At 40.7% G+C, this 16,137-nt stretch overlaps 2 protein-coding genes across 2 annotated transcripts; both read right to left on the reverse strand.

Annotated features, from left to right (window-relative positions):
* Positions 1 to 785: 785 nt before the first annotated feature.
* Positions 786 to 8,651, reverse strand: LOC115021974 (solute carrier family 12 member 9-like). Its single transcript, XM_029452731.1, has 14 exons — positions 8,313 to 8,651; positions 7,578 to 7,712; positions 7,161 to 7,298; positions 6,885 to 6,979; positions 6,342 to 6,543; positions 5,997 to 6,104; positions 5,581 to 5,692; positions 5,079 to 5,236; positions 4,554 to 4,636; positions 3,569 to 3,693; positions 3,245 to 3,437; positions 2,988 to 3,162; positions 2,579 to 2,725; positions 786 to 2,452 (listed from the first exon to the last, which is right to left on the reverse strand). The coding sequence occupies exons 1-14, from the start codon at positions 8,521 to 8,523 to the stop codon at positions 1,512 to 1,514; spliced, it is 2,823 nt and encodes a 940-aa protein (XP_029308591.1). The 5' UTR covers positions 8,524 to 8,651; the 3' UTR covers positions 786 to 1,511.
* A 1,809-nt stretch (positions 8,652 to 10,460) lies between these two features.
* On the reverse strand, positions 10,461 to 12,341 carry thpo (thrombopoietin). Its single transcript, XM_029453304.1, has 5 exons — positions 12,242 to 12,341; positions 12,036 to 12,160; positions 11,801 to 11,887; positions 11,400 to 11,633; positions 10,461 to 10,604 (listed from the first exon to the last, which is right to left on the reverse strand). The coding sequence occupies exons 1-5, from the start codon at positions 12,252 to 12,254 to the stop codon at positions 10,461 to 10,463; spliced, it is 603 nt and encodes a 200-aa protein (XP_029309164.1). The 5' UTR covers positions 12,255 to 12,341.
* Positions 12,342 to 16,137: the final 3,796 nt, after the last annotated feature.

Consider the following 16,137-nt stretch of genomic DNA (forward strand, 5'->3'; position numbering starts at 1 on the left):
GCTCTAGCAGCAGGTACAGTCTCGCCATCGCCCACCACACACTTCCTATGCCAAATGATATACTGCGTCAATTCAGGTAGTTCGATGAATAATAAGTAATGGAACAGCCCAGATGAAAGGTTGCTTCATTTGTCAAATGACAAACCTGATTACTTACGTGGATAACATATCTACATGTATACACAACAAGGTCTTCTCTACAGAACTGAAAGGTGGAAATATTACAGATGTGATTCAAGATGATAATGTTGGATACCTGTTTGGAGTGTGCATGTCAACCGACTTTGGTGTAAGGATTTGTTTGGAATCAAAGTCACTCGATAATACAAACTAACCGATGGAAAATACATTTTGCTCCTGATATACTGCATGTAATGTAGATAATACACAGTCTGTGGATAAGCATCTCACACAACCGCACTAGAAAAAACCTGAACTATCGCTTTAAGTTTTATATATGAACCATGAGCTTGGTTATACCCACAGGTTTCTTCCTCTTGTAAGTGTCCATGCGAGGTGAACACCAAATTTCATTCCAATCAACCCCATTGATATGTAGACATTTTGGCTATAGCTGATCGGATATGTTCTGCTCCTTTGGGGAGGTAACAAAAAGCAGCCACACATACTTAGAATAGTTATCTAATAATCATAATAAATATTTTTGTGCCATTTACAACACACAAACACCTGTGAAACATTACCTCTCACCGTCTGACAAACGTGTACATTCTGAGATTTAAATATTGTTCAGTCCAGCTTGAGAGCCAGTCAGCAACAAGTCAACCAGTAATGGTCTTTAATAGTGACGACACTAGTTTGAGATCCAGAAAACGTGTGACACATCAGATTATTCTACATGTACAAGTATAGATTTATATTTATTAACTGTCATTAAGACTATTACTACAGTACACCAAAGGCCTAGTTAAGGCAGACTTGGCACATCGGCACAGCCATGATACTGACATATCTCTCTCTGGAGGCATTCAACAGCCAAGGTGTACCTCGGTGGTGCCCTAAATAGACCAAATATAAATACACATATGACTAATGAGTACTAATGGCAGTCTTTATTTTCTCAATTCTAAATAAAATTGTAGGAACGATGGAGGTAATACAACAATTAATTTAAGAATTTTTTCTATCGACAAAGTTAAAGTTGACAATGTTCAAGAGCAGTCCCTGTAAAGCAATAGCACTAGGGAACTGCAAGGACTCCACAAAATGTGCAAATCATACATCATAGAATGTCACTATAGAAGCATCTCCAAGTGAGGACTACACATTCATAATCATCAGAAGTAAACTTGACATTATCAAATCCATTTTCCCCAAGTGCCTTAATATAATAAGGGAACCATGAACTGTATAAATGCTAAATGTGTGTGAATCAAGTATAATACTGGTTTGTTGTGGAGTCAGTGTCAGGTCTGATGTTGTGGACAGCTTGATTATCAGGTGAGTAAATTGGCAGATCAGGGTTGTTGATGGATCAAGAGTTTAGAGTTTTAGAGGTCAGTAGTGACCACAGGAGTTACCCCCTGAATGAGCAATGTTGGGCCCAGGTCTCTACTCAACATGTCCACCTGGTGGAGGTAGGCACAGTAACGGCTCGTGTCTGCTGGTGGCCGGGGCAAATACAAAAAACGCACAGCAGGAACAGGGGCACCGTGTCTGCGAATCAGATTGTTGACAGCACAGATATACTCATCAGTCAGCTGCGCAGCATTATTGGGAAATGTTTGGATACAATCTTCTTTCTTAGCTTCCTCTTCCTCGGTGCTCTCACTCCTCTCCTCGTTCTGTGCAGACTCTTCCAGATTCCCACCCACTCTTCCTCCTCGTCTCTGCCAGTGCAGGGCCACCACGTGGTCCCATGCCACCATCTGCACCTGAGCTGAAATCCTTAGCTCTTTTAGCATCACTCGGAGCTTCTTCTCCTCCTCTTTCTTCAGACTGCAACCCGCCTCCACACACAGGAAGAGGCGGAGTCTCGCCTGTTTCCAGGCCCGGGTCTCTTGAAGCACGCAGGCCAACTGCAGTAGGAACAGTGAGCAGATGTCAACGTAACCGTGGCTGTCTGGTTGAAGTAGATTCATAGGCCACACATCAACAAATGGCCCCGTCATGCTTCGGTGGCCCCGAATCTTTATTCCTGACCCCAAGACCTCTCGGTTGAACTGGTTGAAGTAACGAGCCAGTGTCACATTCTTCCCCATTTTTACAGCGTCAGCAATCACTGACACATATTCCTCTTCCTGAAGGTTTTTGTGTTCCTTAGCACCCCGCACATTAGGGAAGAAGGGAGACCGTTGCTCTTGGGGGTCTAGGGACGGAGTCACTGCATCCAAGCCGTGGCCTGTAGGCAAGATAATTTTACCCTGGAGGTCATCTTCAGGAGTGCAGTCATCATAAAAACCCAAGACAAGGGTGTTTGGCCTCATTCCACCTGGATGCAAACATACGCATCAAATGTGTGTTTTGGATAAGAACTGTAAAGTATGCAAGTTACATAATCATAGTTCAATAATGGAAAACCAACATCATCATACTGCAGCAATTAAAACCTGCCTACCAAAGCCTGTGATAAAAAGAAGGTTTTGAACTCCATGTCGGAAAGAGTCAGCCAAGGTGAGGTTGACGAATGCCTTTATGTTTAGATGGTCCACTAGAGACAGCCAGGAGTCATAACGGCTCTGCAGAGGATCAGAGGGCAACCCATCTGCAGAATCACACACACACAAAAGACACACAAAATGTCAAAGGTGTGGTAAAGAGAACCATCTCATTTTGTTAAATGGCAGCATGGGTGTGTTTGTTGCGAGACCACCTCCGAATGAGCTATAGCTGCTAACATTTAAAACTGCCACCTTTAAAGCCTGCAGTAGGCAAGTTTAATACTAAACACCTCAATTTTGGGTTAGTATGACAAATTAAGACATTAAAATATATATGCATCCGTCTCCTACGTACACAATTCTTACCAAGTAAACCCAGCTTTACATGTCCCAGTACATAGAGGCCACTCTTCTTCAGGTCATTAATGAAAGTGATGAGACCCGTACAGCTGCGAGGGTTTGCCACCATTAACAGCAGCTGGGGCCTCCAGAACTTCACATGGTCCTTACGCACATCCAACAACAGCAGGTACTTGCGCACCTGAGTGAATAAAGATGATGTTATTAATGCAAACTTGCATCATATTGTTGCTTCACAGAGAGAGAAGGGTTGTGTGTGACACCTGGTGGAAGATGAGAGCCTGGCTGATGTAGCCCCAGTTGCTGATAGGACCGAGGTAGTGGATAAGCATCAATAGCAGCAGCATAAAGGCTATGCTGCCAAATGCATAAATGGCATTGATCAGGAACATCATAACCACGGAGCCTAGAATGCCCAGAGCGCAGGTATGCCATGTAAAACAACGGAATGAGGGTCTGAAAAAACAAAACAGAACAAAGACAATGACTCATCCATCTACATCTGTACCTATATAGAAAGAAAATGATCTTTTCAACCATGATTGTGCAAATGACAACAGAAAGCCTGCCAATATCCTGCACCGTACCTGAAGTTTGATGCAGAAGCCCATTCGAGAGCCAAACAGGCCAAGTTCACAGCAGCATAGACCAACAAGAAGAAGATAGTTACAATGCTAGCAATGGTGTTCAATTTACCAGCGAACAGCACCACCTAGTGGAAGGAATAAAGGACATTAATTTAGCTGGCATATCTAAACCAATAGTTTTTATCTTGTGCTGCTTAGAACTCATTCAGGTTGCAGCTACAAGTTTTAAACATTAACTAAAATATGTTATAATTGTAGCAGCAACATGTGTGCAAGTTTTCACGCACACGGTGTTACTGAGAACAATGTATACAAACAATATAACTCCCTATATCTAGAATACATGAGTAGCTTGAGACCTCTGGATGTCACTTGATCCCAATACTAAAACACATTGATAAACAGCTAAGCTGGTTTAATTTACAGATATACTATATTTGCCCATAATTTCATAAGAATGTAAAAAAACCTTACTATTATGCAATATGCTGATGCTAGGTGGAATGGTAGTGAAATTAATAGTTCACTTACTAGTGGAAGGGAAAGTAGCCTGCTCTGTCGCCCTGGCAAAACCTTTCAAGCTTTTAGTGGTCTTCATTTGTCAAATGCCAATCCGAAGCAGAGTACAATGTTTCGCAGAGTGGTAGGTGAAGGACCACTACATCCAAATGTGGCTGTTATCAATTAAATGTTCTGCTGCCAATTTATTTGCCTTGAGGGCAGCACAAAACAATCAAGCAGTGGCAATACAGTATAATATCAATGGTGAAATTATTTCAGCAATTGTGGATTATACGATTAGGGCAAGAATGTTCAAACACATCTTTCTCAATACTGAAATGGACACCTCCTGTTACCATTAACAAAAACATATAAAACAGGAAGGGGTTGAGGGCAAGAGAAGTTTAACCATTTAAGCTTTAGTAGAGCTCAAGTAGAGTCACTCTAAAAAGGAAATATGTCACCACTCCTATCACTAGCTTACCTGTACAAGCAACCAGGAGACAAGCACAGAGGCCCAGGGGTTCCCACTAGGAGAGGTTTTCCTCACCAGAGCCAAGAATCCACCTGTCGAGATTTTAAACATTAGCAAAAGCAGTAGTCACTCAGTTATTGCTCATGGTCCTAAATCATATAAACAATCGAGTCATCCTGCACTCGCCCTTAAACCCAACACACAATTAGAGAATTGTGTCAGTTTCTCACTTTTGAGATGGGATGCCTCTTTCAAGATTATAAAAATGTTGACTCAGCTTTATGGAAGACCAGCTGGAGTTAGTTATATTTTCTTAGACTCTGGATAAACTATTTAGCCCTGATCTTAACCTAAACAAGCAACATTGTAATTCAATTCTTTTCACTACAGAAATGATCAGAGGCAACTTCAGTTAAAACCCCAATCTGCCAACAAAACAATAATTTGCTGATTTTTCTTTGGTAATTAAGTTTTAATGTTAGGGGCAACAAACATTGGGCAGCAGCACAAATGCATGTTGTTCAAGAATCCCACCAAACAGGTTGTCTTTGGACAGGGCATACAGGATCCTGGAGGCTCCTATCAGGTTACTCATGGCAGCAGACATGGTGGAGGAGTAAACCCCAACTGTCACCAGCGGCGGCCATATGTTGATGTCGCTCAGGAAACTGTAGTCTTTTTGGAGCAGGTGACTAAGGATAATGGTTAAAATGAGAAAATTAAATGAGAAAAAAATAAGGATATTAGCAAATTAAATGTGTTAATAAAACCACATTATTTTAAATCACTCGGCATATGTACAAACAAAACAAGCCCAAGTAAACCATAATATTCCATCTCTGAAAAAGACAGCAAAAATATGGAAAAGCCAAAGTGTTTGAATTCCAAAATTTAGTTTGAAAATTCCTCTATTAAAATATTTAAGTGACCACAAGGTTACAGGTATTTTTTAATAGATTCAATTGAATTTCAGGGTATTTTCTCTAGTACTATATTTGTTTGACTGCGTGTGTGTGTGTGTGTGTGTGCGCTTTACCGGTCACAGGACCCCGCAACCAGCAGACTAAGCAGATTGTATGTGATGAAAGTTGTAAAAACAGCCGCAAGCGTTCCTCTTGGGATGGAATAGCTGGGGTTTTTCAGGTCGCCTGGAAATCAGACACAAAAAGAATTGCCTCTTCAAAAACACCAAAGCTATTAAAACATCTTGTTGAAGTTCTGTCAAATGTTGCCCATCCCCAAAGGGGTACACATGTACAGAGTCTTAAATGGGGGCTGGATCCACCAAAGCCCACATTTCTAGTCCAGCCTTGATTGGTTGTTAAAAGACTCCCCTCTAAATGTTGCAGAGAAATGTAGCTTTCCCCCCACATGTCTTTGTGAAGTGACATGTAGCTAGATTGTTTGCCCTTTAGTTATGTACTTATTCAAGTTATTTTAACACCATCTTACCTGACATGTTGGATCCTGCCATGATCCCAGTGCAGCCATTGAACATGACTGCAAACACTTTGGCAAAACTCATCATGGCACCAGTGGTGTAGTCCACTGTGTAATTGGCTAGAAGGAGTGACAAGAGGCTTGATCATTCATACAAATCAGGGATCACAAATACAATCCAACAGTGATTTCCATCATGTTTGCTCGTTTTTTTGTATGTACTGCTTAAATAATCAAAGTACTAAATGATCAAATCAGAGCTAACATAGGAAAAAGGCTGTGACTTTCCCAAACAGATCCAACATTGTTTAACTAAGTCTAAGATTATCAAAGCATACAACAGATCATAACACTTACGTAATAGGTTGCCCTCCAAGGTCTGGTGGTGGAAGCCAGTATAATTGGCAGTTCTCAGGCTGGTATCATTTCGACCAGAACTCCCTGGCAGAATCACCACAATGGGCCCCACGATGAAAAAATTAAAGAAGATGGTAGCCAAAACCGCCGCGACTATGATGACGATAATAAAGGTGGCTTTAGCATAGATGTGGGCTCCCACCTGTAATGACAGGCCAGTTGAATTAAGGAACTACCGACTAATTATCCCAAGGGAAAATTGTTGGAATGGAATAGACAGAAACATCTCAACAAGCCTTCCTCTTTCTGGCACCATGAAGCAAATAAAGTTTGCAACTTTGCACTCAAGATCTCCAATAGGTCAGACTGCCATGAAATGTATTATTATACACAATCGTTCTCTGAAAGCGATCTACTTTTAAAATTCTAATTATGCGTAGCCTATCAGTGGTTGCAATATGAAAATACATCACATAACTCTATTTGTATAAGCCAGAGATGAGCGGTCAGTAAAAAAAACAGTTTAAAAAATTGAAGTCTCACCAAGCACACAATGAAACACAAGAAGAGCAGGACAGTCCCATACAGCAGAGACCACCAGTATCCTGAGGGCAATACCTGGACACCTGCAGCACCCTCTGAGGGAGAGTAAAACAGGGTTTATTATTAATAAATAATAAATATATATATATATATATATATATATATATATATATATATATATATATATATATATATATATATATATATATATATATATATATACACACAAACACACTCTCATGCCTAGATGTCCCACCATGTCCTAATGTATCTTACCTTCTGGGATGCCAAAGGTAGACATGATGGCCTCTACCAGACCCAAAACATAAAGAGCACTGCCGCACACATTGGCAAAGAAAAACATGATCCCAATGCTGCCGCCAAACTCTGGACCAAGGGCTCGGCTGATCATATCTAGGGATCCAAGTTGAGGGAATCCTGACTGCAGATTTATTTATAGATGAAAACTGGACACAATATCTCACCTTTATAAAGAGGTTTAAAGATCAACCACTGGACAGATTTAGACTAAGAGGAAACCTGTGCCATTGGTGGATTAGGCAAATCATGGGGAGAAATTAAGAGCAAAGATATTACCTTTTTCTTAATCCATTAAGCAGGTTTAATCACAGACAGACACCAAAGTGAGGCTTTTAAGATACAGCACAAGTCTCTCTCAGCAGTAAAGGATACAGTAGGCACCTCCAGCATCTAAAGCCCCATTGGTGGAGATGGCACAGACAGAAAGCACAGTCATCGTGATGATAAAGTAGGCCACTAGGAACATGAGAATGGACTGGTAGAGCCCTGCTTGACCCACAACAAATCCTGCAAGGAGGAAATCTTAGTTTGCAAATTAATATGCAGAAACATTTTTTTTTTCCAATCTATTCCATTCTGTACATTATGGACACAACAAATGGAATAAAGAAGAGTTTTGATAGTACAATCTATTAATAATTTTTACTAATTTCTTAAGAAATCGGTCAAACGTGCTGCTTCCAGCTTCCTAAATTTGAGAATTTGCCACCTTTCCCCATTTATACTTGCTGTAAACTGAATTTGATTTTCAACATTTGGCCAAACCAGCAAACTGAAGATGTCACCATGGGCTCTGGGAAACTAATCAGCATTTTTCACATTTTATTGACTAGCTGAACATTTAATTGATTAATGATAAAATAGACAATAATCAATAGCAATGACAACTATTTAATGGTTACTTCCAAATGGGTTGTTCCCATGGATGTAGAAGTTATTCCACCGACTTGTTCACATCGACCTAACCGCCAACCTGGTTCAAATGTAACCAGAAGGACCTTTTTAAAAAGAAAATTGTTTATTTATGCTTTAGTTCAGTCTAATGTGGACTGTTTAGGACAAGACTTTTAGATTCAATATTAAAGTGTTTTGGCCTCTTCTACTCACCAATACGCAGAAATACAACGACGCTAAACATGGACAGTAAAGTTGGTATGACCACGCCAAACACCACTCCGAGCTTCTGGGCGGTCTTCTCCTCGGTCCGTCGACCGTCTTTGCTCGCCTTGTCCCCGCTATGTGTGGACACATCTTTCCTCTCCAGGCCGATACTGCCGCTGGTAAGTCGGTAATGTAGAAGAGGAGCATTTTCTGACATGGTGGGGCAATTTAGTGGTAATTAAAGTTAACTAACGTTGCCGCGTAGCCGCCATTAACCCCTCACCTCCCCTGCACAGAGCCCGGTTCACTTTCTGCAGGTAATGAAGGTTTGCTAATGAAAAAATGACGCCGCCTCCTGTAATGGGCTCATCCAATCAATTACAGTTTCTCCTTAATTAATCCACTGGCTAACGTTACTTTGTTTATATCCGTTGATAGCATTAGCAAATAACTAGTTAGCCTAAAACAACTTGACTATCTACCTAACCTTATCTTTTGTTGTTTCCTTATATATATATATATATATATATATATATATATATATATATATATATATATATATATATATATATATATATATATATATATATATATATTTATCTTTATCTTTATCTTTATCTTTATTTATTTTTATTGTGACTTTATTAAGGTTTTTATTTTATGCAACTGCCCTATCACCTTAACATAGTCCCAAATAGCTCTTTTGTCGGTGCATAGCCAATGTCTGTTTCCTGTTTGTTTTTACCTAATATATGCCTAACATCAAATTGCCTCTGTGGATTAATAAAATAAAATTGAATTGAATTGAAATCCTACCCATACCTACCTACCTACCTACCTACCTGCCTACCTACCTACCTAACTAACTAACTAACCAAATAAATACACCTGTATTTACATAAATAGATAGCTAGATACTTTATTGATCCCGAGGGAAATTTAGACTGTAGTTTGTTTCATATTATATTGCAAATGGTTTGTATCATAAACATTCTCATCAATATAAAATGTAGTAGAGATGTGGATATTTACATATATAAATTCACAAAGGCACCTAAGGTAGATGTCCTGAATTGAAAAAAAAGCAATACATGCACTACAGCAAATCAATAACCTACAAAATAAAAAATGTAAACAGAGATACGATCTAAAAGTGCATTGAGAATAAACTACATTTTCTCACTGAACTCACACCAGAAATGTATAGCAACGCTTTTCCAGTCTCCATTATTCCTCAGTAAGTGTCATTGTTTTCTTTAAATTTAGCTAATGTGCACGGACATTCTAGCAATATTTGAATAAAAAACAGATAAGGAACTAAACAAATCTGGCATGAAAACATGAATCCAAACATCAAGTTTACTTTTTGGTTCTGGCCACGTTATCAAGGACAACAACCTCTGACGTGAAACAATCATTATATATATATATATATATATATATATATATATATATATATATATATATATATATATATATATATATATATATATATATATAATCATTTGGCATCCAGAGGAGACTTTAAGAAGCTGCCTGTAGACTACATACTATAATAAAAATATATCTGCCTTTTGGCAGATTGTATGGGTGTGGTAGTGGTTTAGTGGTCAGGCTTCCAAATGGAAAGGTTGTGAGTTCAATACCAGTTCTGCCACCATTGTGCCCCTGAGCAAGGCACTTAACCCAAGTTGCTCCAGGGGCACTGTCCCTATACTTAGTTCACTGTAAGTTGCTCTGGATAAGAGCATCTGCTAAATGACCTGTATTGTAATTGTAGGCTTGTATTGGTTGTATTGGCCTACAACCACATTTAAAGCATCCCTATTTTTATGTAGATTGATAATCTGCCTTCCTGTCATACATTCATTTGTCTTAATGACCAGCAGAGAAGGGTGTATTACCTCTTTTTACTCTTAAAGAGTCTACACATCATATTATAACAAAGCAAAGTTTTCACATATTAGACATTTGAGATAGACAACAGGGTGCCAAAAGACGTATCCAAAAATCAGGGTGAGGATAATATCCAGATCACTCCGACAGTTTTGCTCTGGTGGATTTTCAAATCTTCTTTTATTGCCCTGGGGGCCCCATTCAAACTGATTCACCAGTTTGTGAAGAGCATTGGGTCCACTGTAGTTGTTGTTTGTGTTAATGGGAAATGCATCTGTCTTCCAGGTTAATCACAAACCGCTCCAGTTTGCCTGAGATCAGTTGGTTGTAGTTCAACAGGACTGTGCTCAGACTCTGGGTGCTTCGAGGAACACAAGACAGTGTTGGACTCAACACTGGCCCCTGCTGGTCCAAACAGAAAACACAACAATGAAGATAGTTTTAAAAATGAAACAAAAACACGAACAAAAGAAAAGGAGGCTGGAAATTAAACCAAAAAGGAAGGTGACATAACAACCAACACAGACTTTAAAAATGGCACTATTTACTAATAGGAAAACTTATAAAAAGTAATTATTGACAACAGAAGTCCACAAGTTAAGTTCCCGATTTAGGATATTTTATAAAACACAGATTACATCTTGCACTGTGGCTCACTGAGAAAGTATGCACTGCTATCTTCTTCTTGTCCTGAGGAAGGAAGGCTTGGGGTCACAGAACATAACATCATCATTCCCCCGGAAAATATTTTCCAGTTAAGCCACAGATTTATGAGAAACAGGATATTTCCACACTGGAAGAAACTGATAATGCCTCTAAATCAGATGCAAACCAGTGAGAGAGAAGGCCATTAACACTGTTTCATTCACTTGAATGTTCTTCTGATATCAGACAACAAATATTCATCTACGCACTGATGCATTTTCATTTGTCTCTCTTTACATGTGTCAGTGAAGAAGACAGACTGCGCCTGGTTAACTTTGACTTGGTGATTTACAGGTCAAAAGGCTTGATTAAATCAAAAGTAACATTTTCTTAGTAGCCTAGGCTGTTTCAAGAGCATAATATTGTCTATATTGTGTGCATTTAGGAGCTTCTTAACTGTGAAATAGATATGTTCCAAAACATTCAGAAATGTTACAGCTTAATCTCAAGCATTTTCAACCTCAACATGTATACTGATGATACTGATCTGACTGACAAATCACCGAAATGAGTGGTTTTGTGCTTGTTTGCATGCAGTTTGTCACTGTGAGCGCTACTTACACTCAGCTGAAGGTGTGTGAGAATGAGCAGGTAGTTGTTGATGTTGTTCTCCAGTCTCTGCAGTAGGGAAGTGACACATCCTGGCAGGCCTGGGGCCTTCACAACCTTCACACCTTCATTAAGAAGCCTCAAGGATGCAACTATGTCTCCTCTCTTCTCCTGCTGCTGCGGTAACACAAACACACACACACACACACACACACACACACATATAGAAAATATATGTTTTTAGATGATATTATTAAAGACAAGATAAACCACTTAAACTAATAGTAAGAAAACAAGAAAACCATTGTGCTAGAGTATTTTGGATTCATATATGTGCAACATACTGTTATGTTTTCCCAAGATGCAACATGAAGCTCAGTACAGGGTAGCTGAACCGGTGTGGAGAGCGTCGTCAAGCGGTAACATTCACTCTGCAAGTGAGGAGACATGGAGTAGACAGATGATAGACAAATAGTTGGACTATGGAGAGACAGACTGATGGGAGACTACAGGTCACAGCAGGAGGAAGAGAAACGGAGAAATGTTGGTAAAATGTATCTGTAACAGTCATATCCTCACCAGTGCACTCTCCATCTCTGCCACAATATTCATAGCCCGCCTGGCGCCTTTATTACACACAAATTCTATGGGTTTGGTCTCAGCATCCAACAGCTCAGAGGCTACCATACAGAGCAGAAGGAGTCCTGGACAAACACATACACCACAAGTCAGCTTGTTTAACATTAAAATCCTCACAAGTAAAACTTTTTAGGCTCACTACTCACTGCTTAACGCCATGCCCTGCTTGGCCACTCCTGATGAATCCACATTTGTTCCATTAAGAAATGTGCCTGGTGGAAAATGCCCTGTGTCCACTGTAGAGGAGCTGTGTGTCCTTTTTGTCTTATCCCCCATTGATTTCCCACCTTCTCATTCAGTAGTGGGAAGTGCAAGTGTTATCTAGATTGAGAGCAGGATGCGCGCCAACTTCCCTGCATAACAAAATGTTAACGAGTGAAAATGTCATTTCACACATATTTTGCTTCTTGTTTGGTTAGAGTTGGCTTTCAGAGCGTTGAGGGAACAGCATGCTTGCTGACTAAAAGGTTAATGATTTATTATTGTGAAAGACTCCATTTGCACAACTGACATCCAACTGCTGGAGGCTATTTACCTTTTGTCAAGGTTTGCTCCAGCCAATCGAGGTATCAGCTAGGTTTCATGTAATTCACAAAATTCGCGTCAGAGGAAGCTGCAGCCCATATATAGCATGTGGACGTGTAAATTACACATGGGTGTTATTTTGGATTAGTTGTTGGTTGTACAGGTGTGTAGCCTTTTTGTGAGATGTTTACCCTTGTGTGTAATACACATAAGTGTCTTGGAAAATAATGTTTTTTAGGATTTCATTATTTACCATATAAAAGGTTGTTAAGCCAGGTTAAAACATTTTGTAACTTGTATTGTATTGTATGTGTTCTTACAGGCTGGAGGACAAGGTTAAATCATTGCCAACGTGATTACCCCTATGAGGATTGTTTAATAGCCTCACTCGCTGCATTTATCACCCAGGAGGAGAAGTGAACAAGCGATCTTCACCTGGATATATACAATCAACCATCGGGTAGTAATGCCTGGAGGGCGCAGCTGGAAGACGCGGTGGGCTCCAATTCAATTGCCATGTGGGGGGTTGAGCAGGTATCGCTGTCAAATAAACAAGAAAAAACACGGGGCAATGCACCATCCATCCTCATTTCAGACACAAGCGCTCAACACCATCACCCCAGCCCAGCATGGACATTGACTGAGCCACTGCTCTCTTCTTTTTGCGCCAACACGTTTATGCGTGCCATAATTAAGACGCATGCCGTCTAATATTAAACCCCAAGAGTGTGTGTGCTTGTGCGTGTGGTCACATACAAGGAGGGAGATGCAGAGAGAGAGAGAGAGAGAGAGAGAGAGAGAAAGAGAGAGAGAGAGAGAGAGAGAGAGAGAGCATGAACACTAAACACATGCTTTCTTTCCCCCCCTCCAAGCCTCCTGCTATCTCTGCAGACAATCCCGACCGCCGTTAATTAAGACGAATGTGCGCCGCGGCTCCGCAGACAATGACCGGAGCGCCTGGATTTCTGCACACAAGGAGAAAACTACGGGACATGGCACTGACGCTACCCGCATTGCATCACGGACACGACTCCCGGTACCCCGCTGTCTCCCTCCCACCTCAACTGGAGCCGTTGAGGAGACTGTAGCATCTTATCATAGAGTTTCTTTGCTCCACAATCCCATGCAGCCGTGCTCTCAAACGGCTGGCTGTTGTCGCTCCTGGTCTCCAAAGCCAGTGAGCAGCTGTCTGCTCCACTGTGCGCTGCTCTGGAGGCGCACAATCGTTAATTACGCGCCGTGTTGACTAATTTGGCGCGGTGCTGCACGGATTGCGCATCAGCAACGGACCAATTTTTGGGATCTACTGAGCTTTCTGAGTGAAGCGTGATTCTCCGGGAGTCATCTGCTTCCCAATCACATCATCAATTTGTGTGCGCACTGCAACCTGTTGCTCTGTGCCCCTTTATTTCAGTCTTTGTTCCTCCAAAGCACAATGGAGGGACACAGCTGACGGTTTTGAATCCGTAGCCCGAGGAGGAGAGGAGAAAAAAAGAGTAGGAAAGCAGACTCAGGGGAAACCGTAAGTATGCTACGTCTTTTTTCTCTCTCCAAAGTGTCTAATTCATGTGTGTCTCCTGAACTTTGTCCATATCTGGCTCAAGGGCAAATGGTAATTGAAGGTCTGATTGGGTTATGATGTATTTTCTGCTTTTTTGGTGTCATTTTGTGACAGTTCAAGTATTTTCTGTCCGCTGAAGCCAACAGGAATGACTGACAATTAAGAAACTTGCCATGCAAAACAAAAAGGTGCACAGGTGGTTGTATGTTGCCACTAAGGACTCAATGTCCTTGTAATACTGTATATGTATTGCAGTAACATTTATGTGTGAGACAATGCATACATTCATGCCTATGGTTTGTCAGGATAAATAATTCTTACTGTTACTTTCAGGCTGATAAATAAATAATGGAAGGTCTGAGATTATAACTCTGACCTCCCTACATTTAAAACATATCTTTCTCTACAATGACACACAATTAATATAGAATTAAACTAAATCAATCCTTCACATTATTCTAATTACAACTATAAATTCTTTAAACCATTTTATAATAAGTCTGGAAAATGGATGGGACTATTTTCTCATGCTTTCTCATCACGTGGATGTTGAGCTCTCTTAAGACAGGAAGAGCATTGATCTTTGTCTTCACTATAACCCAGGACTGGGGATATGTTGTTTTCCCCCTTGTATTTTGGTACCAATCCTCCATGAAGAGGTCGATAGTTTATATGTCTCAAGAATCCTGTGGAGATGGAGAGATGTGGGTCAGTGTGCTGTTGCTCAGGGCTGCAGAACACCCAGTTCCTCTGCTGCCGAGGTTACAGCACAACCCCTGCCTGTGTGTCGGTGACGCTCTTTACCCTGGGTGGTGACGGCCTATTTGGTACGTCTTCCAAATAGAACACCGGATGGTTGTGACTTCAATACCAGGGTTGCCACCATTGTACCCCTGAGTAAGGCACTTAACCCTGAGTTGCTCCAGGGGGACTGTCCCTGTAGTTAGTTCACTGTTAGTCTCTCTGGATAAGAGCGTCTGCTAAATGACATGTAACGTAATGTAATGTACCCTCAGTTATGAGAGAGGGAGATGATGTGACGACGAGGTGCATATGAACCTGAAGTGCATGAATAATGATATTTGTGAATGATGTATTTGTGAGAGTATGCTTTTGAGTGAAATCCCTCCCATCACTCAGGGGTGTCAGAGGCCTTGGTTCACTCTGGTGCCTGTAGTCCAGCGCTTTGAACTAGTTGCCTTGCCAACAGCCAATCAGCTGCAGTCTTGTGCAGGACCGTTTTATCTGTCAGCTAGTCACAGGCATTGACTCCCAGAGGAGATGAGGTCTTTTAACCTGTAAAGGATCAGAGAGTTTGATATTCAAATGCACGCTGGCCTGTGACCAGTTGAATTGTTTCATGTTATGCCATCCATTTAAAGCTTGAAGTCATTAGCGACCTGCTGCTTTGGTGGTGCAATTTTAAACCAATTCTTGGAGTGGGTAAGGCAAGAATATTTGTTTAGGCCTGAGAAAGTTCTGAACAATTTTAACTTCCTGAATTTCCCATCCAACTGACGGCATATTGGCAAACATAAATGATGTTTGGCTCCTGACAGAGAGGCTGTGAATCCTCGGAACGGTGGTTATCTTTCAGGTGCGAGTCTCACTTGGCACCACATCTTTAGCAATAGATTTCACAGCCAGTAAGTAGCACCTCCGAAAAGCCTTTAGTGAAAACCCAGAGAGATTATCTTACTATTGTAATGCATGTGTCATCGGAGGAAAAGGAAGTCATCTGAGAATGTAACACATCTTCATATGTGAGTTTTCTGTGTTTGATACAAGCTCTCCTGAGAAGTGTTTCTGAAAGTACACACACGCACACACACACACACACACACACACACACACACACACACACACAAAAGTCCCTTTCACACATGCAGTCTATCACTTAATGTTCAGGAACTTTTCCTGCATTGGGTAAGATATTACCATGGTAAAATATTATAT

This window comes from Cottoperca gobio, chromosome 17 (genome assembly GCF_900634415.1).
Source record: "Cottoperca gobio chromosome 17, fCotGob3.1, whole genome shotgun sequence".
NCBI lineage: Eukaryota > Metazoa > Chordata > Actinopteri > Perciformes > Bovichtidae > Cottoperca > Cottoperca gobio.